Source organism: Chenopodium album, chromosome 9, assembly GCF_948465745.1.
Source record: "Chenopodium album chromosome 9, dcCheAlbu1.1, whole genome shotgun sequence".
NCBI lineage: Eukaryota > Viridiplantae > Streptophyta > Magnoliopsida > Caryophyllales > Amaranthaceae > Chenopodium > Chenopodium album.
Genome location: NC_137842.1, coordinates 66,093,937 through 66,120,896, shown reverse-complemented (window position 1 = coordinate 66,120,896; position 26,960 = coordinate 66,093,937). Strand labels below are relative to the sequence as shown.

At 32.7% G+C, this 26,960-nt stretch overlaps 3 protein-coding genes and 1 long non-coding RNA gene across 4 annotated transcripts; 2 read left to right on the top strand and 2 right to left on the bottom strand.

Moving 5' to 3' along the window:
- Window positions 1-205: 205 nt before the first annotated feature.
- LOC145560230 (uncharacterized) lies at window positions 206-1,112 on the bottom strand. The gene is made up of 2 exons (XR_014093114.1): window positions 883-1,112; window positions 206-759 (listed from the first exon to the last, which is right to left on the bottom strand). It is a non-coding gene; the product is annotated as an uncharacterized LOC145560230 (long non-coding RNA).
- Window positions 1,113-8,784: 7,672 nt separating this feature from the next.
- LOC145560229 (BURP domain protein USPL1-like) lies at window positions 8,785-10,554 on the top strand. Its single transcript, XM_081621484.1, has 2 exons — window positions 8,785-9,132; window positions 9,484-10,554. The coding sequence occupies exons 1-2, from the start codon at window positions 9,082-9,084 to the stop codon at window positions 10,282-10,284; spliced, it is 852 nt and encodes a 283-aa protein (XP_081477610.1). The 5' UTR covers window positions 8,785-9,081; the 3' UTR covers window positions 10,285-10,554.
- A 992-nt stretch (window positions 10,555-11,546) lies between these two features.
- Window positions 11,547-15,714, top strand: LOC145558829 (ATP-dependent Clp protease proteolytic subunit 6, chloroplastic-like). The gene is made up of 9 exons (XM_081620172.1): window positions 11,547-11,769; window positions 11,859-11,923; window positions 12,917-12,986; window positions 13,517-13,718; window positions 13,828-13,893; window positions 14,080-14,220; window positions 14,329-14,382; window positions 14,622-14,714; window positions 15,432-15,714. The coding sequence occupies exons 1-9, from the start codon at window positions 11,678-11,680 to the stop codon at window positions 15,477-15,479; spliced, it is 831 nt and encodes a 276-aa protein (XP_081476298.1). The 5' UTR covers window positions 11,547-11,677; the 3' UTR covers window positions 15,480-15,714.
- A 175-nt stretch (window positions 15,715-15,889) lies between these two features.
- On the bottom strand, window positions 15,890-20,440 carry LOC145558830 (uncharacterized). Its single transcript, XM_081620173.1, has 9 exons — window positions 20,397-20,440; window positions 20,278-20,361; window positions 19,352-19,400; window positions 17,909-18,179; window positions 17,759-17,817; window positions 17,341-17,524; window positions 17,138-17,234; window positions 16,593-16,675; window positions 15,890-16,240 (listed from the first exon to the last, which is right to left on the bottom strand). Exons 3-9 carry the CDS (start codon window positions 19,394-19,396, stop codon window positions 16,233-16,235), a joined length of 747 nt encoding a protein of 248 aa, XP_081476299.1. The 5' UTR covers window positions 19,397-19,400; window positions 20,278-20,361; window positions 20,397-20,440; the 3' UTR covers window positions 15,890-16,232.
- Between the last annotated feature and the right edge of the window lie 6,520 nt (window positions 20,441-26,960).

Sequence of the window (26,960 nt, the reverse complement as noted above, 5' to 3'; positions counted from 1 at the left end):
TTTTTTCGAGGAAAATAAATAATTATACTTAGATGACACGTTTGTGTAATTTATATTTGTATATAGTCGCGCATGTAATGAATGTATGTGTAACTTATATGGAGTAATTATATAGTGGCGCATGTAATGAATGTTCTGTCCATGATATTATACCAACCACAACACAAAAATTGGTGTCCATGGTAAAAATCATATACGGTAAAAAGGATGTAATCCTGAGTAATTATTATCGACACCAATCAACAGTACATATTCATATTAATCATATCAAAAAAGGACCCCATTAAAATTCCTCTTACATTAAATAAATTATTCTACTATAATGACTAAATATCTTTTCTAATAACACCTGCATACATAAAAGCAACTCTTCTAATAATAATGGCTAATTTATGTTAATAATAATACTAACATATGCTTAGTATATTTTTAAACTTAAAACTTTTTTAGGACCTTCATAGGAGATATGATTTTGCCTGTTGTTGTTGATCAACCCCATTCTTTCCGGTTTCGAGCTCGGTCGTCGATCGCCTAATCAGAAGGCAAACGATGGTTGTTTTCTTGATGAGGATGGTATATTATGGCATTAGAAGTAACATCAAAATCCCTCTTAAAATGACTCCAAAATGAATTTTCTTCAGATGGGTTTACCATTTTTTGATCTATTATTCCATTAATAGCTTCTGGTATTGGTTGATCTTTCATTACTTTCTTCCAATAATCTTCAGGACTATTTCTTGCACCAATTCCATTGGCAAACTACAAACAAACAAAAACAAAAAACGATCAGAAAATTCAATTCACGTACGGTACAAATACTCGTATTTTAAATAAGTCATACGGCATCTACAATAATAACTAGATCGATGAGACGCGGCTTACCAAGAGTAGTATGAAGAAGGAGAGGAAGAGAACACTAGAAAACTTCATGGCAAAGATAGACAAATGAAAAAAAAGAAATGTATGTTTATGAGTTTGTCTACTTGGTTATGAACAGATAATATAGGGTTAGATCACTTATATTTATTTTATAAGCTAAGGTAATTATAACGGTCCAACAATGTTTAATTTATATAGTAGTAAAATATAGAGGGAAAATGAATAGTAGTAGGTACCCAAATTCCACTGTATAAGATAAAGTCAATTATAATCCTCAAAAGAGCATTAGAAGAAAGTCAAAAGGCAATTATTCCCTTTGGTGTGGAACTGTGGATTTTGTGATAACCTATTTTATTTTTTTGGTGTTTAGAGAGCCACAAGGGCGGGGTGAGAATCGATCCCAAGACCTCTAGGAATCGGGAGGGAAGCTCTAACCACTTGAGCTATCCATCACTCTCATAGTGGGCATAGATTTAATAAGAAGTGGGCATATAATTATTGATGATTGATTATCTTTAAAAAAAAAAAATTTAGCTCTGTTAATTACGACAACAAGTAACTTAAAAAGTAAAATTTTAGAATTAATTAAGAAAGTTTGATGTACTAAGCATATGCAATAGCATATCTCTTGGCTTGATTGTTTACCACTCCCTTCTCTAAAATTTTTCATTTTTGACATTTTTTATATAGAAAATCACCGACAAAATATGAAAACCTTAGAGGCGAAGGAAGTAACTTATTCTGAATTAATTTCCATGTAGATATTTTGTTCTTGTCATTTCTTAAGTTTCCTTCTTCATTTTTGCTAAATGAATTTTATTTATGGAAAATGTGCTAAAAATGCAACAATTAAGGAACAAAGTATGAGATTAAATACTTAAGAAGAAATCTCCGGAGATCAATGATCATGCCTTTTATTTATTTATTTATTTATTTATTTATTTTTATTTTTCGAGCAATTATCATACTTGCTCCACTCTGAAATGCACTAGTTTAGTGAGGTGATATACTGTGCACTTGTGCTGTATAATCGATTTTGGCTAAAAGCCGCCTAGAAGTTCTCAATTCAGTAAATTTTATGAATTTGATTGACCTTACCTTAATTTTCTCTTACTTTTTATATTATTTTATTTGCTAAATAATGCTTCTAGAGATTGTGGTTTTGTCAATAAAAGTGGACTTTGTTAGACAATAAAGATTTAAGTATAGTTTTTACCCTAAATTGAAGTTGATAGAGAAAAAAGGCGGTACAAACCAAAAACTATGGGTTGAATTTTGGAATGGACAAATAAGGAGTATACCTCCATATACTTAATTAATTAGGATTACACATTAATATCAATATAATCATACCTAGTAGCTAGACCCTTTGAAATACAAGTGTGTATATTTGACTATAACATCTCTTAATTAAAGCATTATTTCTTAAAGAAATGAAAACACTAGGATGCAAAACTTGAAACATACGTAACATATGCTAAATTGACTATTAATATTACTTATGTAGATCGAAGCATAACATAAAATGTAGATATATAGATGGTAATCATAACGTGTGTGAAAAGGTTAAAAGTCAAAAAGACAACAATACTTAAATAACGAAAGAATTATGTGAAAGTGTATACCGAGAGAGCGTGGTGGGAATTTGGCCAAGTATGTAGTCTTAATTCAGCTCCTTTGGCTTAAAAGACGCATGATGCACTGTTAACAAGTCAAAAAAGAAAAGACACCAACTCAAAATTAATTGTATTATTAGATTTAATTTGTTGTTATCTTAAAAATAGTTCAATTGTGTTTTTTAGTAACTGCCAAACTCCAAAGTTGACTTTTGGGCTTGAGAATCTTCTTCGTTCTTTGATTTGATTGATGCATAAGGTAGCATGGGAGTAAGAACGATTGTGGCTTTAATGCCACTTTCTACGATTATGAGCTGTTTGTAAATGGACTATATATTTTCCAGCAAATCATATCAATGTATCATCATGTATTCATGTGTATTGATGCATAATATTTTGACCTACTTTATGAAAAAATCTATTTGTCTAACTAGATGAATTGGCTCGGTTGAGACTCTAAAAAGGTGAAATTGTTGCAAATACCTGTAATGAGAAAATAGGGTGGATGATATATAGCAAAATCAATTAGCCATTTATCGATCTGATTAGACGCCTAGATAAGTAGAGTGATATTATAGCTTCATATGAATTATGTATGATTGTATTTTTAATTAGATAAGGTGAAAGACTTAGCTGAATTTGGTTTCCATGTCCAACTTCATTCAGCGGATCAAGTTTGATCTTGAAAGTTATGTTAAATATATATTTATGTAGAGCCTGTATTCATAAATTGGTCTGAAATGGCTCAAATAAAAAGCTAACATCAATCAAAAACTAATGAAAAAGTCATTTGTCATACACCCTCGATACTTTAATGAACAATATATATTCCCATTTAAACTAGCAAAAAATCCGACTCAAATCCTGAATATATATATATATATATATATATATATATATATATATATATATATATATATATATATATATATATATATATATATATATATATATATATATATTTTAACCAAGAAAGTCACTATAGTATTTTAAGGATTAATTTTATTTATTTATTTATTAATATCTCTAGTTTTTTTTTTTTTTTTTTTTTTTTTTTTTTTTTTTTTTTTGGTATAAAAAAGTCAACTAGTAGCAGCGTAGCACCGCAAACATTGACTTCTTTTTTACATCACATGCATGCTTTACTCCAGGTTATAAACAAACAAAGATAGGAGACTTTACCTTTTTCTAAAATGGGAAAGGCATCAAATTATAGATTTGTATACTATAATTATCTGTTGGCAAGAAAATATCTAATTTTATACCGGATATTATTTATACAGAATAACTTTAATAAGGTAAGGTTAGAAATTTAGAATAATGAGAACGAGGATGCCACGGTCGTTTGTTCACATTGAATTACTTGAATAGTTATATGTCACATTGGAACCAACCATTGGCACCCAACATCCCAACCTCACCCTTTCGGAGTTTCGGTTACTCGATACATGTCACATATAACTACAACTCGAGATTGAGTTGAGATATTATAACTATCTTTGCTTACTTTACCTGTGCTACTACATATGTAATTGTATGAGAGTGAGGGATAACTTAAGTGGTGAGAATTTCTCTCCCGATTTCAGGATATCTGAGATCGATTCTCACCCCTGCATTGTGGCTCTCATCTAAACACCAAAAACATATGTAATATAAATGGATTTAACTAAATTAATTGGATGTGATACAATTAAATTGAAATTTAAATTTAATTGCACTAAATTAAGTAGAATTGAACTGAACTTAAATAAAACTATAAAAAAAATAAGATCAAAAGAACATAGCATTAAACATGTCACTCCGTTCCGTAACAATGTAACCTAAGTACCTAACCATCATGGAATATAATTACAAACTAATTTTCTTAATCGAAAACTACCCTTTCCTTTAATTAAAAGATAAGAGTACAAGCACTCATATTAAAATGTTTTGTAGGGTGACAAACTGACAGTTCATAAACCACTATTGTATGCAATCATACATAGACGAAATCCATATACTTTGTAGTGAGTGCAAATCAACCTAACAACTAACTAAGATTATGATTAGTTTTTGAACCAAATAAACAAACCTAATTGTCCTTCACTTAATGATGTGTCCTCCTTCAACATTTATCCATAATCAATCACATATACAATAAACTTACATTATTAATTAAACATTATATGCATTCCGAAACTTGCATTATTATGCCATATAAAACATGTCGATTTAATTTTTTAAAGCTCTTTTATGCCAACCTACCAACAGACTACAATAAACTTAAAGGTACATATATTGTTCTTTTTTTTTTTTTTTTTTTTTTCAAGACCTACATATATAATAATAGTACATAGTTTAATAATTTACCTCATAAATGGCACATAATGATGCGCAAACTGTCCATGTGTCGCCATATAATACACCGGTTGAGTATAAAATAGAGACAATTACTATATACAGTATTATTATGCTTCAATATTGATACGGTTCTGGTTTAATAAAAGAAACGAATATTGCTGATAATGCAATAAAATAGTAACACTCAGTATAAATGGCTCCAATTTCATGGGATATAAAAAAATTATACGGATCGGATTAAAAAATAGTCCAGAAATTATAGTGATTAGGTACAAATAACGGCTTAATTCGTCTATTTGTCCTCCTCCAAATAGGATAATTAAGTAGAATTATTATGGTCACAATCAAGTTAAATTGACCACTTTTTAGTGATGTAGACATTTTTATTAAGTCAATAAGCATTATAATCTAATTATGTGGTATAAATGCAATTTTTTATTGTCCAATTGAGTTACATATACAATTAAAATCTACTGTGATCTATTGTATATATGTTTTCGGTCTTTGCCACTGCGTTAAGACCTCATTAATATGTACAACTTATAATTATAACGTTATTGTCAGTGTATTGTAGTTGCGATATTAGGACAAAAGAGATTACATATCAGCCATCATATTTAAGGTAAGGTCAAAAGTTGTTTACGTATTTGGTTTATCAAGCTAAAACTAACACCAATCAAGTTAATATAATATGAAATATGTTAATTGTCATGTGCTATTCATTTTGTCATGATTAAAACTCAAGAATTGTTTACAAAAGTAAATGGTTATTTGGAGGCAAAATATTCCACGCTTAAATCAAACAACGGGTACAATATCTCTGTTACGAAAACCATGGGTAAAGAATTGAAAGCTGGAAATTATGTGTCATTAGATTTTGGGATACATCACAAATTAATTTTTTATTTTTTATTTTTGAAACCACATCACAAATTAATTAAATTCATATAACTATATTTAATTTTATTATCAAAAAAAAAAAATCTACACTTGTTAATGTGGAAAAAATGTGAAAAAAATGTGGAAAAAATGTGGAAAAAACAATAAATTGGATTTATTGTTCAAACCCAATTTATCGTGCTACATAATTAGGTTTATCTACTAAAGTTATTGTGCATGACAAAATGTGGAAAAAAATTTACTCATACATAAATGATCTTCTTTATTTGATTTTTAATTGATTTTGTATAAAATTTTATTACAATCAACCAAATAAAACAGCTATACCCTAACCATCAATAAGAGCAAGTATGAGGCTTTTCCCAAGTTTTTAGACAACACCTACAGTTGGCGTGTATCATCACTCACCCTAATAGAAGGACGCAAAATTTCACTATAACCCTATAAAAGTGAAACACAATAAAAATGCTAACCCTATGGTTGGCGTGTTTCATCACTCACCCTAATTGGTGAGTATGATAATGACCCAAATCGTGTGATATACACACGCCCATAGGTTGAGCAAAATTTTCATTGTAACCCTATAAAAATGCAACACTATATAAGAAAGAGACGTGAAAAAGAAAAGGGAATATACAAAGTATTGAGAAAACATGAAAGATAATATAGGTAAAGGGGCAATAGAGACAAGCATGGCATCAAATATGTTGACTTTCATTTTATGGGCCAAATAATTCTTAGATTTGCTGACTCCACTCAATTCAATATTTTCTTATCTATTTTTCTCGTCGAAAGGAAAAATAAATCTTTATAGTGAAATGTTGTTATTGTTGTGATGATGATAAATTAAGATTCGATTGTACCTCTCCGTGATATGATTCATCACCTTTATCTAGAAATTTCCCAACTATGCTTAGCTAATAAGACATTTAAATGCATCATCAACAGTGTCGAAGCTTAATGCATGTACTAGTGGTATCATGCATATCCAATTGCTTTAATTTTTTTTTTTTTTTTTTTTTTTTTTTTTTTTTTTGACAAATAGTGTAGAAGCTTATAACATATATGAAAGGCCAATTGTAGTAGTGTACCCCAAAAATCACTAACTAAATTAAGATAAATCGACCACACCATATATATTTACGTTAGAAGTAAAATCTTCTATTTTATACAACTGTCACATATCCTAATACGCATATATCATTTCAGTTTGACCATAATATCTTATTTGATTTGTTATATAGTTTATACAATAATATGTATACGAAATATATGTTAGGAGATGGACACATGTCCAAGTAACATTGATGGATCACTTGTATAAAAATTCAAAATTCGCAATTAATTAATTCTTATTTTGTTAAGATGAAAAGGAAAAGGAAAACATAAAAAATAAAAAATAAAAAAATGAACACTCAAATTATACTCGTAATGTCTAAGCATGAACTCATAATGATGTAAGTTTGCCGCGCAAAGTAGTGAAATTAAGTATGCCACCTAATTACCCCTCAATGATTCAGATTGAGAGGGAATGATGAAACAACGACTTCATTTTGCACTTTGTAGCGTCAACATCCAACACCTTTTTAAAGCCAAAGATTCGGCCAAAATTCATTAACAAATTAGGGAAATTATTAATTAGGATTAATTAATCTTTCTTATGTTCTCATTGTTTTTTATCCAAAAAAATATAAAGTTTTCAATAATTTTTCCATTATTTATGGTCCCCTCGTTAAGAAATAGATCAAAGGGAAAAAAGTAGCCAAATCTTATTATGGAAGGAATATTGTAGAGAAGAGGTACAATTATTATTTGGTCCAAGAAAGTTATCAATTAGCTACGTTGATAAAGTTTGGCAAATTAGTCAAGTAGCATTTGTTTTGGTTCAATTAATCTGGACATATTAAAATCAAAGATAGAGAGGTTCACTTACAATGGACAAACAAAAATTTTTAGTGGTGCATCATTCTAAGGGCTTGCCTGAATTGGGTGATGAAAAGGAGGGTAAAATTAAAGTGGATTGCAACGTAAGTCTCGATTTTAAATCTGAGTTGTTAACCTATGACCAAACTTGTCGGTTGTCACAGTAATCAGCATGATGGCTAACTACATAGTGTGGTGTGGCCAGCTACATATAAGAATTTGTAAATTATATATGTACTAATGTACACACGGTATGTATAGAAGAACCAGGCATACTATATGTATTAAAGTAAGTTGCATCATAATATATGTGTTTAATTTGCTTGTGACATTAAGCTATTCTCTTCAATAATCTTAACTAATCGACATTAAGCTATTCTCTCTGTGTGTGTGAATGCATTCAATTATAAATATTTGTAGTCGTCAATAAATAAAAAAAAAAGAGTAATATACTAAAGAAATATACTCATTAAAAGAAATACAAGTTAAGATTTCACATGACTATGCCTTTTCTTATTTTTGTAAATAATGCCAAAAATAGAAATGTCATTCCGGTCATTGGGTCTAGTTCATTTATGAGCAGATCACCTCATGTTAATTCATTGTATCCATTCAAGTCAAAATTTAACTCGGATCTTGAAATTAGGCCTTGTAAGTAGAATCAGTTTTAATTTGTAACACCATTAAACAAAAAGGTCAACTTGCATCAATTAATTTAGATTGAAGGAACTACTCAAGGAAGAAGATACCAATACATATATAAAAACAAATAATCAAATCAAATCAAATTAGTTTAGATCTTTGTAAATCTACCGATAGCAAATTTTATATTTTTGCTTTGTTAGTCAACTACACGACTACATACCATGACTTCAAGAGATAGAAGTGTAGATATTTTGCTGTAATTAAAAAAATTGGGTTATATTGTACTAGTATATAATAGTCGTCAAAACTCAAAAGTCGTTAGAGGACAATTTTCTACACCTTCTAATAAACAATTCGTTATGATTAATTAGAAATATTCTCTTACTAGTAGTATTTTTCTACAATTTATTTATTTAAACAAGGGATAACTATAGGATGCACAGTCCAAAATTGATGATTTAATACTTTGTTATGAATTAAATCTTCGATCTAATATGAAATAAAGTCAAAAGAAAGTTTATACTCATTATATAAAGTATACTTTTAAATGTCAAGGTAGTCAATTGTCCGAATAGTTTCACATTGGCTCAAAATCCGTCTACAATGTTACCCGTCCTAATCTTTATAAAATCCGAACATTTAAAATAATAAAGAAAAAAGTGGAGATGCGATGCACCTTTCTTCTTCCCAAGGCACAAAACTCCATCATCACCATAGAAGTAATTAAAGAAGCAAATTAAACAAAGGTGGTTTCTTTGAACAGAACACACACTAAGACATGGGCAGTCTTTTACAACCTTGCAACTTCCTCTTCCTCCTCCTTTTGCTGGTAATATTTACTTCATATTTTCTAGCTTCTCATTTTTTCTTATACAAGTAATCTTTCTTTTTCTTCATTTTTTAGCGTTATTTAGTTTTCAAAATTCTTAAATTAAATTGAGACACATAATTTATATTATTCTATGCCAAACACTCCATTAATTTATGATATTATGTGGTTATCACAAAAATTTCATAATATTATGGCATTTTTTTTGAGACAAAAATTATGGCATCTTGAATTCTTGATGTGTGGGTGTTTTATTCTTAATTTTTATATTTTTCATCCTCAAACTTTATTTTAATTTTTTTTAAAATGTATTTCCTTCTAATATTATGATAATTATTGAATATTTTGCAGAGCATGATCCAAGGAAATTTTGGTAGAAAAATAGCAAACCATGTTCATGATGATGATCAACATATGCATGTCCGTACATCATCATCATCATCTAACATGGATCACATGGAAATATCATGGAACATATTCTTTCACATTGAAGACCTAAAACTTGGTAAAAAAATCCCATTATATTTTCCCATAAAAAACTCATCTTTTACTCCTCACATAATATCTAAACAAGAATCAAATTTAATCCCTTTTTCATCAACACAAATTCCGAAAATACTCGAATTTTTCTCATTTGCTCAAGAATCATCTCAAGCTAAGGCCATAAAACACACCCTTATGCATTGTGAAACCCCTCCTTTAGAAGGTGAGACCAAATTTTGTGCTACCTCTTTAGAGTCTATGCTTGATAATTTAAGCCTAATCTTCGGATTAGGTGAAAAATTCGAGGTTTTGACAACTAAAAAGACCAAAAATTTGATCCCAATTTTGCAAAATTATACGGTTTTGGAAGATCCTAAGGAAATTGTTGCGAATAAAATGGTAGGGTGTCACCCTGTGCCTTACCCTTATGCAGTGTACTATTGTCATGGGCAAGTGAATGATAATAGGTTGTTTGTGATCTCACTTGAGGGTCAAGAGGATAGGCAGAGAATTGAAGCTGTTGCAATCTGCCACATGGATACTTCTCAGTGGGACCCACATCATGTCTCGTTTCGCGTGCTCGGGATCGAGCCTGGGGCTGCCCCTGTGTGCCATGTGTTCCCTCAAGATAATCTAGTATGGGTTTCATCCCATAGCTCTGCTACTTAGTGTAGTGTAGTGTGTGAAATTAAGAGCATCTATGTGTTTGAGTAATGTGGGCTGAATTTGGTGCTTGTAAATCTTGTGTTAGTAACACTTGAAGTTTGTGTGTGTACTTCATGACTGTATGGGCTTAGGCCTATTATGAGGATTTAATCTCCTATCCATTAAATGAATCTGTCAAAATGTAAATTTGCTGAGTGTTATCACTAAATTTGTACAAGAAGCTCCATTTCAATAGGCTCAATTATACTAAAGGAGCTATGTTTTTCTTGGTCAGTGTAATTTCAATGTGTCTGATTGTATTCTTGCTCCTTGCATAATCATGTACTCCCTCCGTCCCTTATTTTTTGCCCCATTGCAAATATATGGGTCAAATTAATAAAACCTTGACCATGAATTCTCGTTATCCTATAAGTTATAATATATTCTAGTGAGATCTTGTTAGACTCGTCTCATTGTATATTTTATTAATATCAAGTTTTTGTAACTTTTACGCGTATAAAAATGGAGATACTACCTCCGTTATAGGTTATGTGCAACGATTAGACATTTTCCCTCTCTGCTATATGTCAAATCGTTGCACATAACCTGTAACGGAGGTAGTATATATGATTGAAGACATGTCTTCGAGACCGTGAAAAGTCAAATGGGGCAAAAAAATAAGGGATAGAGGGAGTATATTTCAATGTTCTAACATAAAACAATAAACATCGAATTAGATTAGAAATCCTTTTTCTTGGATATTAAGCGTAAAATTGACAATTTTTGGCACGACTTACCGATAAAAATTAAATCATACAAGAATTTGGTGGGAAAGATTCAAACCCAACCAATTACCACAATGAATATGGCTCGAAGTTCAATACTTAATTTAAAACATTCTGATTATACTTGATAGTTCTACAACTTTAACTCTTACGGAGTATTGAACTATTTGAGTTGATTTATGTGCAGCATAAAATTGACTCAAATCCAAACATAGCGAAAGTTAGGCTTGGGTCAAGTGGCTCACATCCACGAGCTATGCTGGTAGTCTATGTACATGACGATCTGTACCTAAACACAACCCTTGACATCATCACTCGTTTTCAATAAAAGGTTCATAACGAAAAACCTTTAATGAAAGTCGTAATTAATTTTTAAATATGATATTCATACACGACCCATGCCCATCGACGTACCACAACTACCACTCATATCGGCTAATACAATGGCTCAGCCCATGCCCAATTCTTTACCCACCCCAATCCATAAGAGTTAGGCCTTCCAAAACCCAAAAACATCACCATTACTTACCATTCATCGAGAACATCTGTATAGTAGAGTCGTCTTCTTCACTAACACCTTCTTTCTCTCTCTTCTACTCACTCACTCTTCCAACTTCCCAGAAATCACAAAAATGGCGGCAGCTTCAATTTCTACCTATTTTACTTGTTCTTCAATTTCTTCTCAGAAAACTAAAACCTCCCCATTTCCTTTTATCTCTCAAAGGTATCTTTAATTTCACCCAATTTAATTTTATTGCATTTTTTTTTTTAATTTTTTAATTTAGTTTCTAATTCATTGATTTACAATTGCAGAAGCTCAAGTAAATCGATTGTTTCTGTACTATCCAATTACTCCAGTGATTATTCATCTATTTCTGGTAATTTGATTTCTTACTATCTACAAATTTATCTTTTCAATTAAATTTTTTTCCGAAATTTGAAATGTTTGAGGAATTTTGATTTGTTACTGAAACTTATAATTAGACTTATTAGTGTGAAATTTGCTTGCGTTACAGTTTTCCCAATTGATTAAAAAAGTGTGAACTGTTAGTATTGTTGTGGGTATGAATTGGATGACTGCTATTTTTTTTTAGATTTTAGTTGGTGATTATTTGTTTATGTAGGCATTAATTTTTTATCGCGAAATAGAATGGAAATCTGAATTGGAATATCATGATTGATTTGTGGGATTGCTCAATTTATTAAGAGAGGGAATTTAGAAATGGAAATGTATTGACATTAGGGTTAGAGATATTTGAAAGGGATCGAGTACCATTGTTTGTGATCACTAAATTACGAACAAGGTTTTGTTAAGGTAATTGGAATGATTGTTTGGGAGGAACTAAGCTAAACGATGTTAGGAAAGATAGACTTATCTATCAGCAATAGAATAAGTGAACCCCCTAAGAGCTCTGTTGGTAGCCAATTATAGATAGCGGTAATGAGAATAGATTCAATTGTAATTTGGCAAGAAAAGTAGCATCCTAATGTCTTTAATAATGCAATCTCATCCTCAAACTTGTGTTAATCTGTAAAAATGTAAACCAACTAATACCACCATAGATGCTAATGGATGGTAATGAAAACTTGTATATATATATATATATAAAAAAAAAGAGCTAACCTAGGGTGAACTAGTATTACCATGGGAATGAACCTTAATTTTTCTTACCATTTATTTCTACTTAACAAACGTGTTGTAAGCGACTAAGTGGTCTTTTTGTATTGCCTTTTTTTTCCCCTGGCATGACCGGAGTGGCCTATTGCCTTTAAATAAGAAATGTAGGTGAAGTTGCTGGTGATGTGTTGTATTTCTCTCTAAGTTGAGCTTGACTTTGTACATTTAAGCTGCTATGTCATTACAATTGCAGGATTATCTAGTAAAAGCATTGGTCTGCCTTTGAAGCCCGATCAGTCTGGTCCGTACAATTCAACTTTAAGGTATGTTGCTATTCTAGTTAAGATAGTTTATCTATTTGTCAGTTTGAATCAGTATTACTTTTATCCGGAAACAAAGAACCCTGCTAGAATTCAGAATGAAAGATTTGTAGACTTTAATTTATTTGTTTACCAATGTGTTGTTGTACTAGTATATCAAATTTGCATATCAGGTTATTGTAATTACTAGTATTTGATATAGTTTCTTGGATAGAGAAATAGGGGGGGGGGGGGGGGGAGGGGGTTGTTGTGGTCTTATGTCTCATTGGCAATTATGACATAGAATGTACCATTGAAATGATCTAATCTTCAACCATATGGGTTCCTGCTTAAGAAATGTAGAGTTACACTCAAAAGCAGCAGAAGTAAAGGAGTTAGGTCTCTTTTATCATTGCTAGTTTCTAAAGAACAAAGATCTATATGATTGGACAATAACTGATGGAATAACCTTAGTTTATTTATTGCTGTATTTTTTGATTGACTATTGCCTTGATAGTTACGTTCTTTCCTCATAATCTTCTACTTTGTGCCAGCAACGGGCCTATAGAAGCCAGAAAGGGTAATCCACCTGTAATGCCTGCTGTAATGACACCAGGGGGACCTTTGGACCTTTCTAGTGTTTTATTTAGGAATCGGATCATATTTATTGGGCAACCAGTGAATTCTCAGGTGGCTCAACGTGTTATATCTCAGCTAGTAACTTTGGCAACTATTGACGAAAACTCTGACATACTGGTATTCTTTTAAATAGCTCACATGATCTTCCCTTTTCATATCAATCTTTGTATCAAGATTCTGGGCTGAGAATTTCTGTGTCTGATGGGTATCTCTCCCATGTTTTCAGATGTATATAAACTGCCCTGGTGGAAGCACATATTCTGTGTTAGCGATTTACGACTGCATGTCTTGGGTAAGCTGTCCAAGATTATTTTGCAGTTGTTGGGGGCAAGGGCAGGGGTATATTTGGTTTTATGCACAATGTGAAAGAGAAATGGGGTAGTATTGGATTCAGAATCTTTTTGCTGGTTCCTGGGGGTTCATATCGGTAAAAGAATACTGGAAAGCTTCTGTTAACAATGGTATTTTTCACTTTCAGATAAAGCCAAAAGTTGGGACAGTTTGTTTTGGTGTAGCTGCAAGTCAAGGTGCACTTCTCCTTGCTGGTGGAGAAAAGGGGATGCGTTATGCGATGCCAAATTCACGTGTTATGATCCATCAACCACAGAGTGGATGTGGGGTATGTGTTTAATTCTCATATTAGACTGTGTTGATGCAGCAAATTATACAAGTGATTGTGGTTTTATTTGTTGCATATGAGAGCTTGATCTTTGCATGCATCTTGTAGGGTCATGTTGAGGACGTCAGGCGTCAAGTGAATGAAGCAGTTCAGTCTCGCCATGTTAGTATCAGTCTCTATTCCTCATTTGTTTTAAGCAAGCGTAACTGTAAAAGTCATTGCTCAGCATTTACATTGAACTTCTGTACTGATGGACTCAGTGAAGCAAGTGTTGGGGGCTAGACACGCATCTTATATGATTTATAAGTATTTGTAAATCATCTTATGAGTTTACTGCTTTACAGTATGGTAAACTGAGTCTAGTTCTGATAAAAAATTTCTTCCTTGTGGATGTATTGCAGAAAATTGACAAGATGTATGCTGCATTCACTGGTCAACCACTTGAAAAAGTACAGCAATACACAGAGAGAGATCGTTTCTTATCTGTTACAGAGGTAACGTCAAGCAATTATACTGTTGGATATGTGGGCTTCTTAAATGTTCCTCTCTACTTGATAAATAGCTCCTCTAATTTTTGCAATAATAAAACGTTGTTGCATACTAAGAGAATAGCAATTGTCTCATTGCTTGCAAACTATTTACTTGTGCTTAAAAAGCAGACAAAGTTCAGTGCCAAATTTTGCATATAAAGAGCCATTTTAAGCTATTTATAACATTTACTTTTTTTTTTTTTTTTTTTTTTTTTTTTTTTTTTTTTTAATAGAAAGATTTATAACATTTACTTGCAGTTTTTGTCCATCATCTCATATTATGGAATTTAGTAAATATATTTCACAAAATTTATGTCTCACCTGTATTTAAAAGTTGCTTCATCCTTTCCTTGCACCAATTTGGCAGAAAAAAGTGCTTAATGAATGGGATCATGCTATCCATTTTGCATGATCTTCACAGTACACACTGATATCAACAAATTTTGTTCTGAACTCTCATTGGATTTTTTAGGTCATTACTCGTGATTTCGGAGGTGGAAAATCCATAAGCCTTTTCTTTAATGTTCCATTACCCAATCTATTTTTTGCAAAGACGGATCTTGTGTGTGTGTTTGTTAATTATGCTGATTTGTTATTCTAACAAAAGTCTTCATAAGTGCCTTTCTTTGGCTTATCGGCAAGATTGAGTCCTTTGTTTATATTCCTTCCTTCCTTGTGTAGGCAATGGAGTTTGGTCTTATAGATGGCATTTTGGAAACAGAGTATTGAGGATGCTGCGTATGACATGTTGCAACCATTTCATGGATGCACCTTTCTTATAGCTGTTGTACGAAGTATAGTTCACTAGTCGTCCAATACTAATTTTGTTGCGTTGCGATCTCAGCTTAACTAACTAAGTTGCAACATTGTAATTGGAAGGGACATGGTTGTTGTCCTTGTATATCTTCAAAGAGGAATTATATTCAATTTTTTTGAAAATCAAATGGTAATTGCGGGCAAATAATGTTCCAATTGATTTTGTTTTGTTGAACAAGAATCAAATTCTGCTTCTAGCAGGAATGGTTTGCAATTAGAGAGGGAGAGGTGCAGGCAATTTGATGCTTGAACAAGATTCAGAATGGTATGACTGATAAAAAGTTTCTATAACAAGAAACTATTGCAATGATTTCCATCATGATAACTATTGCAATAACAAGTCTATGTTCATAAATTATAGTTCAAGATGAGCCTTCTCATGGACGTGCACGTTCATAAACAAATCAATTTCAATCAATTTACAACCTTGTGCCAAACTCACAAGAGCTTTAAGAAGTACAAAATGATCGCCTCCCTACAAATGGGAACCAACTTTCTTATTTTGGGGATTGTGGAAGGAGATAACAATTCATGTATTTAAGGTTCTCCCTCCCCATAAGAATGTTGTGGTATATGGTTAAGCCTACTCATACATCCATATAGTGTTCTGGCATGTTTAAAATGCTTCGCCTTTTATCTGACTTAGTTGCACTTCTGGTGTATATGCTATGTACCTGAGAAAAGAGTAAAAGACAATTGCCAAGAAAATCAGAAACAATGCCTTATAGCATGTGAAGTAAAGCACGACTAGTCCATTCTCAAAATCTGAACATTCAATCAGCCAAATGGTTGAAAGTCTTGCTGATAGAGAAAATGTTTAATCTCAAGCCTTCACACATTACAACAGCCATCAATAATTTTTCAAGTTTTGAATAGCAGAACGCTTTGACGGGATAGAAGAAAGTGTCTAGTAATTATTTTTGCTTATCTACTTATCTTTACACAGAACACGGTAGCCCTTTTCAGTTTCTGAATGTTTAACAAGTAAAAAGATAATAGAACAAACAATTTACATAAAAGACTTACCATAATTTTGGCGAACTGTAGTGAATCTGTAAATGGTCTTGATTAAGGAGCCGTATTTCCTATACTTCAAATTTCCCATATGTCTACAACAGAAAAAGAAAGCCTCAATGTAAAACGTCCACTGTAAATATATGTCAAGTAGCAAGATACAAGAAGCATAACTACAGAAAATAGGCCCTAACAATAGGGTAACGGAATGCACTAGGCAACCAAATTTAATATGGAGACACGGAGTACAACTAACAATTTCAATGTGCTAAGAAAATCTCCCGAGTACAGAGTCGCCTGATGTCAAGAAACGAAAATTGGATAACGAAGAAAATTAAATAAGAGGGAAAACAATTTACAACCAGTGTGGTTCCAGAAACAGTGAGATTTACTTGTGGGAGCCTTTAACCTGTCAAACCTTTTCCATTACAAACTGTATCCTTTGTTTTAATTTTTTTTTTTTTTTTTTTTTCTTTACTGCTGTTTTAGCTAGTCCAGGAAAATTGTGCTTACAATGCAAGGTTATAATGGTTCACACTTCCAAAAGATTTACTCACACAATCTCAGTATAGCTTAATCTCCAAGGTGGAAAGCCAAGATGACATCTTGCAGGTCCGTAAATTAAGAGTAGATCAGGTTCGGGACCAGAACAACCTGCTCATAGAAATAAATTTAATAAGGAATTACTTTCAAGAGACTAAATAGTTGTCAAATTTAGAAAGAAAAACTTCAAAGAAAACATTCTGAAAAATAGACAAACCAACTAGTTGTAAAGCCTCGTCAATGATTGGTTCAGTAAATTTTGTCTTGTCTCCATTACCATCCTTATACTTTGAAAAAAGCAAATTTGCTGCTTTCACTACACCTTCTTTCCCATCAGAGACTGAAACAAACTCCAAGATCAACTGACTAGGCTTTAGGACAGCTTCATCTGTTTCAACTGCCTGCAAAAAAAGGATACGTTTTTCAACGAAACCTCCCGCAGAACTAACAACAGCAAAAAAAATAGGATCTATCACAATATGATGGGATTAGATGCAAGTTTATGATTTAACCATTTTCCTATTAAGATAAATTCATTAACTATATGCAAACCCAAACTACTCTCTGTTAGATAACTCTGTAGCAAACATGCACAAAAGCCTGTCTGGTTAGGATCATATGAGCAGATTTGATACCTTCCGTGGTCTTGCATCGCATTCAGCTATGATGGTCTCCTGTGATTGCTTCAACACCCCTAAACAAACAGAACCTCAGGCAAACTGATACAGGCAATTTGAGAGGTTGGGAGTAATTCAAAACCTATTTATAGATCACCACAATTTTACCTTCCATATCATAAAGACAAACATTCTTCACTCCAATAGCAGTCACCCAATGCAAAAGCTCAATAACTTCTAAAACCTGGTGCGCTTCTTCACTTTCAATCACAATAGCCAGGTATTTCACCTTACTTGGATCTAAAGATCTATATTTCTTAAAAAATCCACAAGTGATAAGGTAGCTTTCAAGCGTGTAATATACATCGTTTACCCAGTACCATATTGTCACCAAAAAATGTAGAACATTCCACAGTAGTATAGCAGAAAATCTAGTAACCTGCAAAGGGACATGATGATACAGATTACACATAAAAGAAATTACAAACAAGCATATGTGACACCCTGGTCATAACTTTGTGTGTGGCACACGAAAACACGAAAAACACAGTAGTTAGGTCAATTCATTAATAAAAAAAATAACTTTTCGCAAGTAACTGCATAGAAATCAGAATGCGTTCCTAAATAACTATCACATGCCTCAAGAACTACTGTTTCTATTGACTGTACATTATTTATTCACAATCAGCCTGGCTCAACATGTCCTATCTGAGTAATTGCCCGTATCTGATATGTGTGAGAAAATGTATCCTTTCCAAACATAAAACAGATAATTCTGTCCATTAATATTTGCATTACAGATGATAGTTATCCACTCCATGCCCACCAACATAATCTGTACACCTTTCAAATTTTCATAGAGCATAACTCCATGCCCAACCTGCATGCAGTACCGCAGAATCTTAAGCACTCCAGGATTATAGAATGCAAACTCTTACCTTCTCAGTCAGAGTGTGTAACCCTCAAAGGCCTAATATAATCCACCAAATAAATAGTACAACCTCAAAACAAGTTTGAGTTTACACTACCCAATACCTATAGAGATTCCAGATCTCTTGTTCTATAGTTGCTTTCACTATAGGAGCTAAATCAAGTTCACTATAAGATACAAGTTCAAAACAGCTTCACCACGAGTAAATTCTCTCTCCAGTTCTAACACAATCCACTAACTGACTAACCTGCATCTCTCGTAAGAGACTAAGGTTTTCAATAGTTTCCTAGTAATCCCCCCCCCCCTTCTCTCTCTCTCTCTCTCAATTAAATGTACAAAAGGTTGGTGGGGGGGGGGGGGGGGGGAGAAAGGCAGATTAATTGAGCGAAAAAAAATATATATATTTATTGAGATTACAGCATTATTGACAGTTTGATCATATAGCTAATCTGAAATCCCTTTTAACAATCAGACACTTAATATCTTCAAGTCAACGGATGTAACTAAGTTTAGTGCAAAATATTCATTAATTTGTCGCGTAAGTCAGAACAAGAAGTTCACTTCCATGAATTTTACAGCTCCAACTCCAACATTGAATAACATTAAAGAAAACAAAACTTAAGCAACAGATAAAGTTCATAGCAACATAAACAATGGTTTCCCAAAGGGTTAGTGCTCACCTTGGTCATCCAATATGAATGCAAGTACCTTTCTCTACAATCCATTAATCTGCAATTTCAACAAGACATCAAATATGTCAATATTCAATAAGAAGAAGAACCAATAAACGATTCCACAGTACAAAAACCCAAGGAAAGAGCAAGTTTTTCGCCAAGGAGGACGAGAAAATATTAAGAAATTAAACTTCAACATACAAATAACAAACACAACCAGAAATTCAGGAAGTGTGTAAAGAGCTTTAGCATGACAATCTTCTATACCCGACTAGAATTCCTCATTTTTCTTCCTTTCTTAATTGAACATATACTTTGTATGATACCCGTTTTTTTATCTCTCTCTATAATTTAGCTCTACCATAGACACCCCTACTTCCCTACCTAATAAGCAGAACTGTTGTCTCCCAAATAATCACCATCATTTTGAAATCCAATCAATCATTGGCAGTTTTTATACATCTAAAACTAATAATCTATAGTTTTACACAATAATAGACTCTTGATTCTAAAATATTACCAAATGTACCAATACTTAATATGATCACCCTAACATCATAAGCAAAACTTCCACTTTCCAAGAAAATCACCATTGTTTAGGGATTAAATCAATAATTTAGACTTTTAATACATCCTAAACTCAAATCACATCGTAATTGGTTCATGATTTTTTCATTTAGCTATTCAACAAAGTGAGCCCATGCCGGTTTTCTCTCCTCTACCCATTACTCTCCTACTCTGACCAGGCCCGTCCCTGAGGCAGGGCAGGAGGGAAAAGAGCTCTGATTTCATAGTTAAATCCTAACATTAAAGTGTTGTGCAATACATTAGCAATCAAATTTGATTCATAATTATAGGGATATTTGATTCAATTATCAATCTCATAATTTTAAGGATATTTGATATGATGATAACAAATACAAACAACTTACCTCAGAAGCTGCTTCAATGGGGGATACAAGAACTAGATTCAACGGATAACGCCAACTGCGCTTCAATGGAGAACGTTGAGTGCACTTCAATGGATATCTCACTAATCTAAGAGAAAGCAATTCTATGGATCCCTATGACCCGTTACAGTTATTAAAGGGATAGATCCGTCTAATAAATAAATGGGCTGAATCTTTATACGAAAGTCATGTTTTAAAAAGTACGGAGTATTAGTTTAAATTTATACTTCTTTTTCTCAAATATTATCTTCACACACCAAAGTTGTATAATTTGTAAAGGGTTTTAACCCACATTTGCATCAAAAAAAAAAAATTTAGTATAATTTGTCACATAAATAAAAAAATAAAAACTTGTATAAATTGTTTGTAAGTTTTTTTTTTGTTTTGTATTGTTTTTTTTTTTTTCAATTTTAAAAACGACTGAAATTACATTAATTAAACTGAGTTTACAACAAAAGAAAGGAAAATATGGTAACATAAGTCAATTACAATTTATCATGTGTTTAATGTGTTTAGGATGAGTTTTCCTCAAAAAAAAATGTGGTTAGGATGACTCTTTTGTCATGGCAATTATGGCAAACTAATAGTGTCGTGTGAAGTGTGAATTATGCAATTGTATAGGCAGTGTTACCTTTGCGGTTTTAACATCAGCTGACGATCACCTACATTTTATTATAAATGCAGTTGCAGACTAGCAAGTGTATAATTCACTAATTATATGAGTTGGTTAGTGTTCTGTGTAAAACGGAAAATTGTTAGTGAATAACTTTGGAAGTGACAACTTTAATATAAAAAAATAAAAAAAAAATAAAAAAATCTAGATCAACCGAAGAAATTTCCAAAATGCGAGGAGAGATTACATCACTTCTCACCCTTTGGCCAAACTCCCATGGTTGAAAGTGAGTAAATTTGTGTACTACATTACCAACCCCTCGCTTTACAAAAGACCATGAAACACTAGTAAAATTAGAAGAAAAAAATCTAGAATATCCTTTATAATCAGATGAAAGGAATTGGGGCCATACAAACGCTTCCTCATTGCCTCAATCACCACCAGATTATCATTCTCGATCTCATACCCTTGTGTCTCACAATCTTCATGCCCTAAAATACCGCTTTCACCTCTTCAATCTTAGTCTCTCATTTTTCACTCCACTACACCGTAGCTCCCTAAATCACCACCCCTTCACTATTTCTACAGACTGCACCCATCCCCGTCCCCACCTCCCCCAAAACACTAGAATCAACAATAATTTTAACCACATCAGATGTCAGAGGAGACTCGCCCACAAAGACACTCTTTCTACCCATCAATTCCCCTTGTTATTCAATTTTCCCACCTCACGTCCCTTCGTATTAATCTTCAAAGCATAGCCAGCAATTTGCTCAACATTCGAATTTTCACCTTCAATCATTCATTTGTTCCTTGTGCCCTACATAGCCCAACACATGTTAATTAAACTCACCATATCCTCCCCAAAATTAACAAAAACAGTGCTCCCACTAGTCACCCATACTACAAAGAGAGTGAGACAAAACCATAGAATAATTACACTTAATCCAAATTTCTTGGGCTAAACTGCAATCTTAACGCATGCATGACAGATTCTTCTTCTCTCTAGCAAACACCAAAAGCTAGTAGCCAAGGCACAAACTAGCTACAAAAGAAATTAGCTTTAAAATCTTATGTAGCCTAAAAAAGCTAATTTGCTAATTAGCTTACTATTGGAGTAGCTCTAATCGGTTCCTTTTATTAGATACATTTTCACTTTATACCCTAGTGTCCCAACCAGTTCAGCGAATACCCATCCAAACCTTAACCACTTATGTGGCGAACTCCCAACCAAATATTTTAGGAAAAAGTGAGTAAAAAGCCAACTTGGGGAGCAAAAACATAAACGCGATCAAATAATGATCTAACTCCGATTGACATCACCAAATTTCCCCAAAACATTATATCGAACCAAGATTGAAATTAATTATACATCGTCATGAACAATTTTTTTTTCTTTCTTTTTCCTATTTCTTTGCCTTTTTTTTCAATTCTTTGGCTTTTTCCATGAAGTACACATAACAAGCTTTTTATTTATTTATTTTTTCTTTCTTTTTTTTTTTCTTCACATCTTCAAGTAACACTTCTCAACTATAAATACAACCTTTTATTTTTCAATCTTTATCCCACCTTGTTTTGCATAAATTAAAGCTTAACACTCAAACAACGACACCACATCAATAAGCTCCCCAAGCTAGCTAGACTTGGGGATAGTAACCAATGGGGCTAAAAAGGCTTGTAATGTAGCTATATATCAATAAATGGACAAGGCAACAACATGGGTGAGCAAAGGGAACAAATGTATCTAAATATCATCTGAAGGTTACCTACAGAACATGGCCTTTATCATGTGCGACATGCGTGAATCATAATCAAATTACTAGTAAATCTCAAGCCAAAGTCATTCAAATAACATATTGCATCAATCACACAAACACAAAGTAAGGTGACATAACAAGAGAATTGGCTAGCTATACTTGATATGGGACAACCAATCTTTCCACAAACCATTCAATTGATTCACACAATATCAGGTAGTTAGCAATGTATAGCACAGACCGAGTGAATTTTAGAATTATAACTAAGAGCAAAAGAAGCTCAAGAGAGTCAAATCAAATCCGCACACGGTTCGAAATAAAAAAAATATGAAAAATAGACACAAGTATGCACTATCAAAACAACTAAAAAAAAAACTAAGAAAGCAATACATTCTTTTTTGCTGTATGTAAACTCCCACTCCTAATGAATGGTACAAACCATACAACACCTACAAAGCAATAAAAATTAAGCTAAAACACAACTAACATGCATAAAGTGATGATAGAATCATGCTCCCCCAAGCTAAACATCACATTGTCCTCAATGTGAACAAAGAGGAACTAAAGCATAAATAAGGGAGAGGTACAACTCACAAAGGGGTGGGTAAGCGAAGGGAGCGTCAAAAGGTATAGACACCTCCACCACAATCGGTTGTTGTAATATGGTAGTCGACATAACCAAGGAACTTGGCTATGTTTGTACCTAGCAAAAGACGTCATCGCTAGAACGCACATTAACTTATTATTTAAATAACGAAAAAATAAAAATAAAAAAGGAAGTAGGAAAAACAAAAAACAAAAATCAAAAAGGAAATTGGGTTGCCTCCCAATTAGCGCTGATTTTTAAGGTCCCGCACGACCCTGCTCAATTCATCAATCGGAAGAATCCAATGCCTTGAGTAACTTATCATACGCCCCTGCAAACATATCATTGAGCACCACATATGGCTTGATAGCAAGCACACTAATCTTGAAATACAGGGGGTTAGAAAAAATAAAAGAAAAATAATCAGAAAAAGAAAAGTTAAAATAAAAAGAAAAAGAATGTATACACCTTACCCCTGCTTGCCCCTTAGGCAATGTAGACCTTTTTGAATAATCATCAACGTCCACATGACCAAGTGTATCATGAAATGGAGACATTTTGAGAAAGTATGGAGGATTTGACATAGTGAATGAAGGAACTAGATCAAGCCTGTGGGTAAATGGGATATGAAGGGGAGATGGGTTAGGCTTAACATAAATGTTTTTACCTTCAACTTCACCCTCGTGAATAAGCTTGTCAACAAAATTTTCGACTACCAAAAGATCCAAAACCATTGGTTTCTCAACCAAGGACTTCATGATAATTGGTTGTTCTTCCTTCTCCACTACCTCTATATCATCATTCCAAAAACTTTCACCATTAGAATCATAAATAGATGGGAAATTATTCTCCTCTATTATACTTTCATTTGACGGGGAGTAAATATCATGAGTCAAATTAGCGCTTTCCTCCACTGAAATACAATCCTCAAAACCAATATCATTATCATCATGTATCACCTGTTGGTTAGTATATTGTTGTACAACAAGTAATTCAATAGATTTTGAAATACGTTGATAATCATGCATCAATTCATTAAGCTCTTCATGCTGATAAATAATAAACTCATTCATCATATTAAAAAGTTCCCTACACTCCGATGAATTGGGTTGAGTATAATTATCCACTTGAGGTTGGTAAGAGGAATTAAAATCAGGCATATAAGACTCGCTAGGGTAATAAGAAATTTCACAGGAATTCATGCACATATTTTGTGAATTCTGATAATCATATGATGCATCAAACATAGAAACATTAGCATTACAATTCCCGAAATTATAATCATATTGCCCCTGGTAATTAAAATCATTCATCCCATACGAATTATAATCATACCACGCCATGATGACAAAAACAGAGTAAAACAAAAAAGAAGTACATACAAAATAATTAAAAAATATATATACAAGTTTAGTTCAACAAAAAATAAAAGTCAAATCAAATTAAGCCGTCTCCCCGGCAACGGCGCCAAAATTTGATAGGTTGTCGTACACCTGTCAAAAATAAATTCCTAACAAGACCAACTAACAATGTAGTAGGGTAAGTAGGGTCGAATCCACAGGGAGATGGTATTCAATCTAACCTCTAAGAAATGGAAAAACTAAACTATGTCACGAAATTGGGATAGGAAAGTAGTCTAAATTAAAATAAGAATAAAACAATTGATAAAAAGACCTAGGGTTGTGGTTCACCATGCTTATAGTTCTAAATCTATCAAATATCAATAACAATTCAATCAATCAATTATCTAGAGCAATTGCTAAGCCTACGGTCGGGTCTTAACGCTCTCAATTCAACATATGTAGTTCGGTCGCTAACATAATCAGAATTGCTAATTGTAGGTAAGCCTCTAAAAATAAGATCTTTCGATTCAAACTCTTATTAACAAAAATTAATCAAACAATTGATCAGGTTGCAAGATTAACAATGAAACACTATCAATTAAAGAAATTAATAATCAAAATATTAAAAACATCAATCAAGATTCATAATATAAACATGGATTCCCAAACCCTAGAAATAAACTACTCAAACAAGGAAGAAATAATTAAAACTAGATCTAAGGAATAAAACATAATTAAAAATAAGAGATATAAATAAAATACCTCAATGAATTGAAATAATAAACCCAAGAATCATCCATGGAAGAATCCATGGAGATGCCATGAGAAACCAGGGTTCAAGAGAAATCTCAAAAGAACGTAAAATAACAAAAAGCATAAAAAGGCATAAGGGAAAAATAATATCCCTTGAGTATTTATAATATCCTAAAACTAATATAAAAATAATTAAAGAAAAGTAAAATATAAATTACACAAGTTGTCAAACGATTGGACGATAGAAGATGACGTGGCACGAAGATGCTCGATGGAATCGAGGGCCAAGCAAAAGACGTGCTACGATGCCCCTTGCTTGCTGCTTTCGTGGGTAAACTGGAGCTATAGCTCCCTGGTCGAGTGAGCTCTCGTTCGGGGCTGCTATTGCTCGAGGCCTATGCGAGCTACCTTGCGAGCTCTCGCTCGGGGCTGCTGGGCATTGTGTCAACTTCATAGGCTTGTAACTTCTGATTTATACGTTGTATATAGGCGTGTGACCTACTGTTGGAAATCTCTTCAAGTCTAGTTTCCAACGCAACTTGAATCGCTTCAATCCAATCTGTAGAACTCAAGTTATAATCAAAAGAGTTACCAAAGGTCTGTTTTGACACTTGGTAAAACATCGTTTAACTTTGTTTCTAACTCAAATTCAATTCTGAAAAGTGCATAACAACCCTTGTGGATGCTATATTCATTCCTCATGCATATAAATCTCAAAATCAACATTCATGAACATGGTATCTACGATTAATAAGCTCGATTCGTCGGCTTCCATATAAATATCATCCGAATCAACTCCAAACACTACGAAAGCGTCCAAATGTCTATCAAATCACCTGAAACATTAAGAAAAACACAAACGGAGCGTAATAGAGTACAAAACAAACAACTTATGTATTTACGACCTAAAAAGCGACTAAAAGACCTAAAAAGCAACTATAAACTTAGCATAAACGTGCCTATAAATCCTATATAAATGTGATTCATCAGCGACGCAAATGACTCTTCTGATAAACTTTTTGTTTGTTATTTGCGTCACTTGTTTATATAGAAGTGACGCAAATGACTGACTAGACAATACAAAATTGCTTTATTTGCGTCACTTGTTTGTTTAATGTGTGACGCAAATGAGGTGAATTTTTTTTTTTAAATTATAATAATTGCCTTGTATATGTTTGTAGTACCTGTTTTCCTTGCTAGTGGTATAAAGTTATATGCTAACGCTAATATAATTGAAATTAAAATGCAATATTATTGAATAATGCAAATGTAAATTTCGGCAGAGTCTCCTTTGTATTTTGGCCTACCCATAAAATTGGGAATGACGACATTATATTAACAACCTGTCCAATAATTTACATCTCAATATCATAGACATTATACTCATCATCCCAACACCAATTAACCAAAATCATTCATGTCAAGCCTATAATCCAAAACAAGAGTCCAACATGCGCTAAGTGTAAATCTAAAGTTCAACATTGCATATAAAATACTCTGCCCAAATATCTCGAATCTCATTTATCTCCTCCTCGGTGTACGGTGTAGTTCTTGAAAAATCCTATCAACACAACAAATATACAAGAGGAAAGTTTTAATTCAAGATTGTAGCT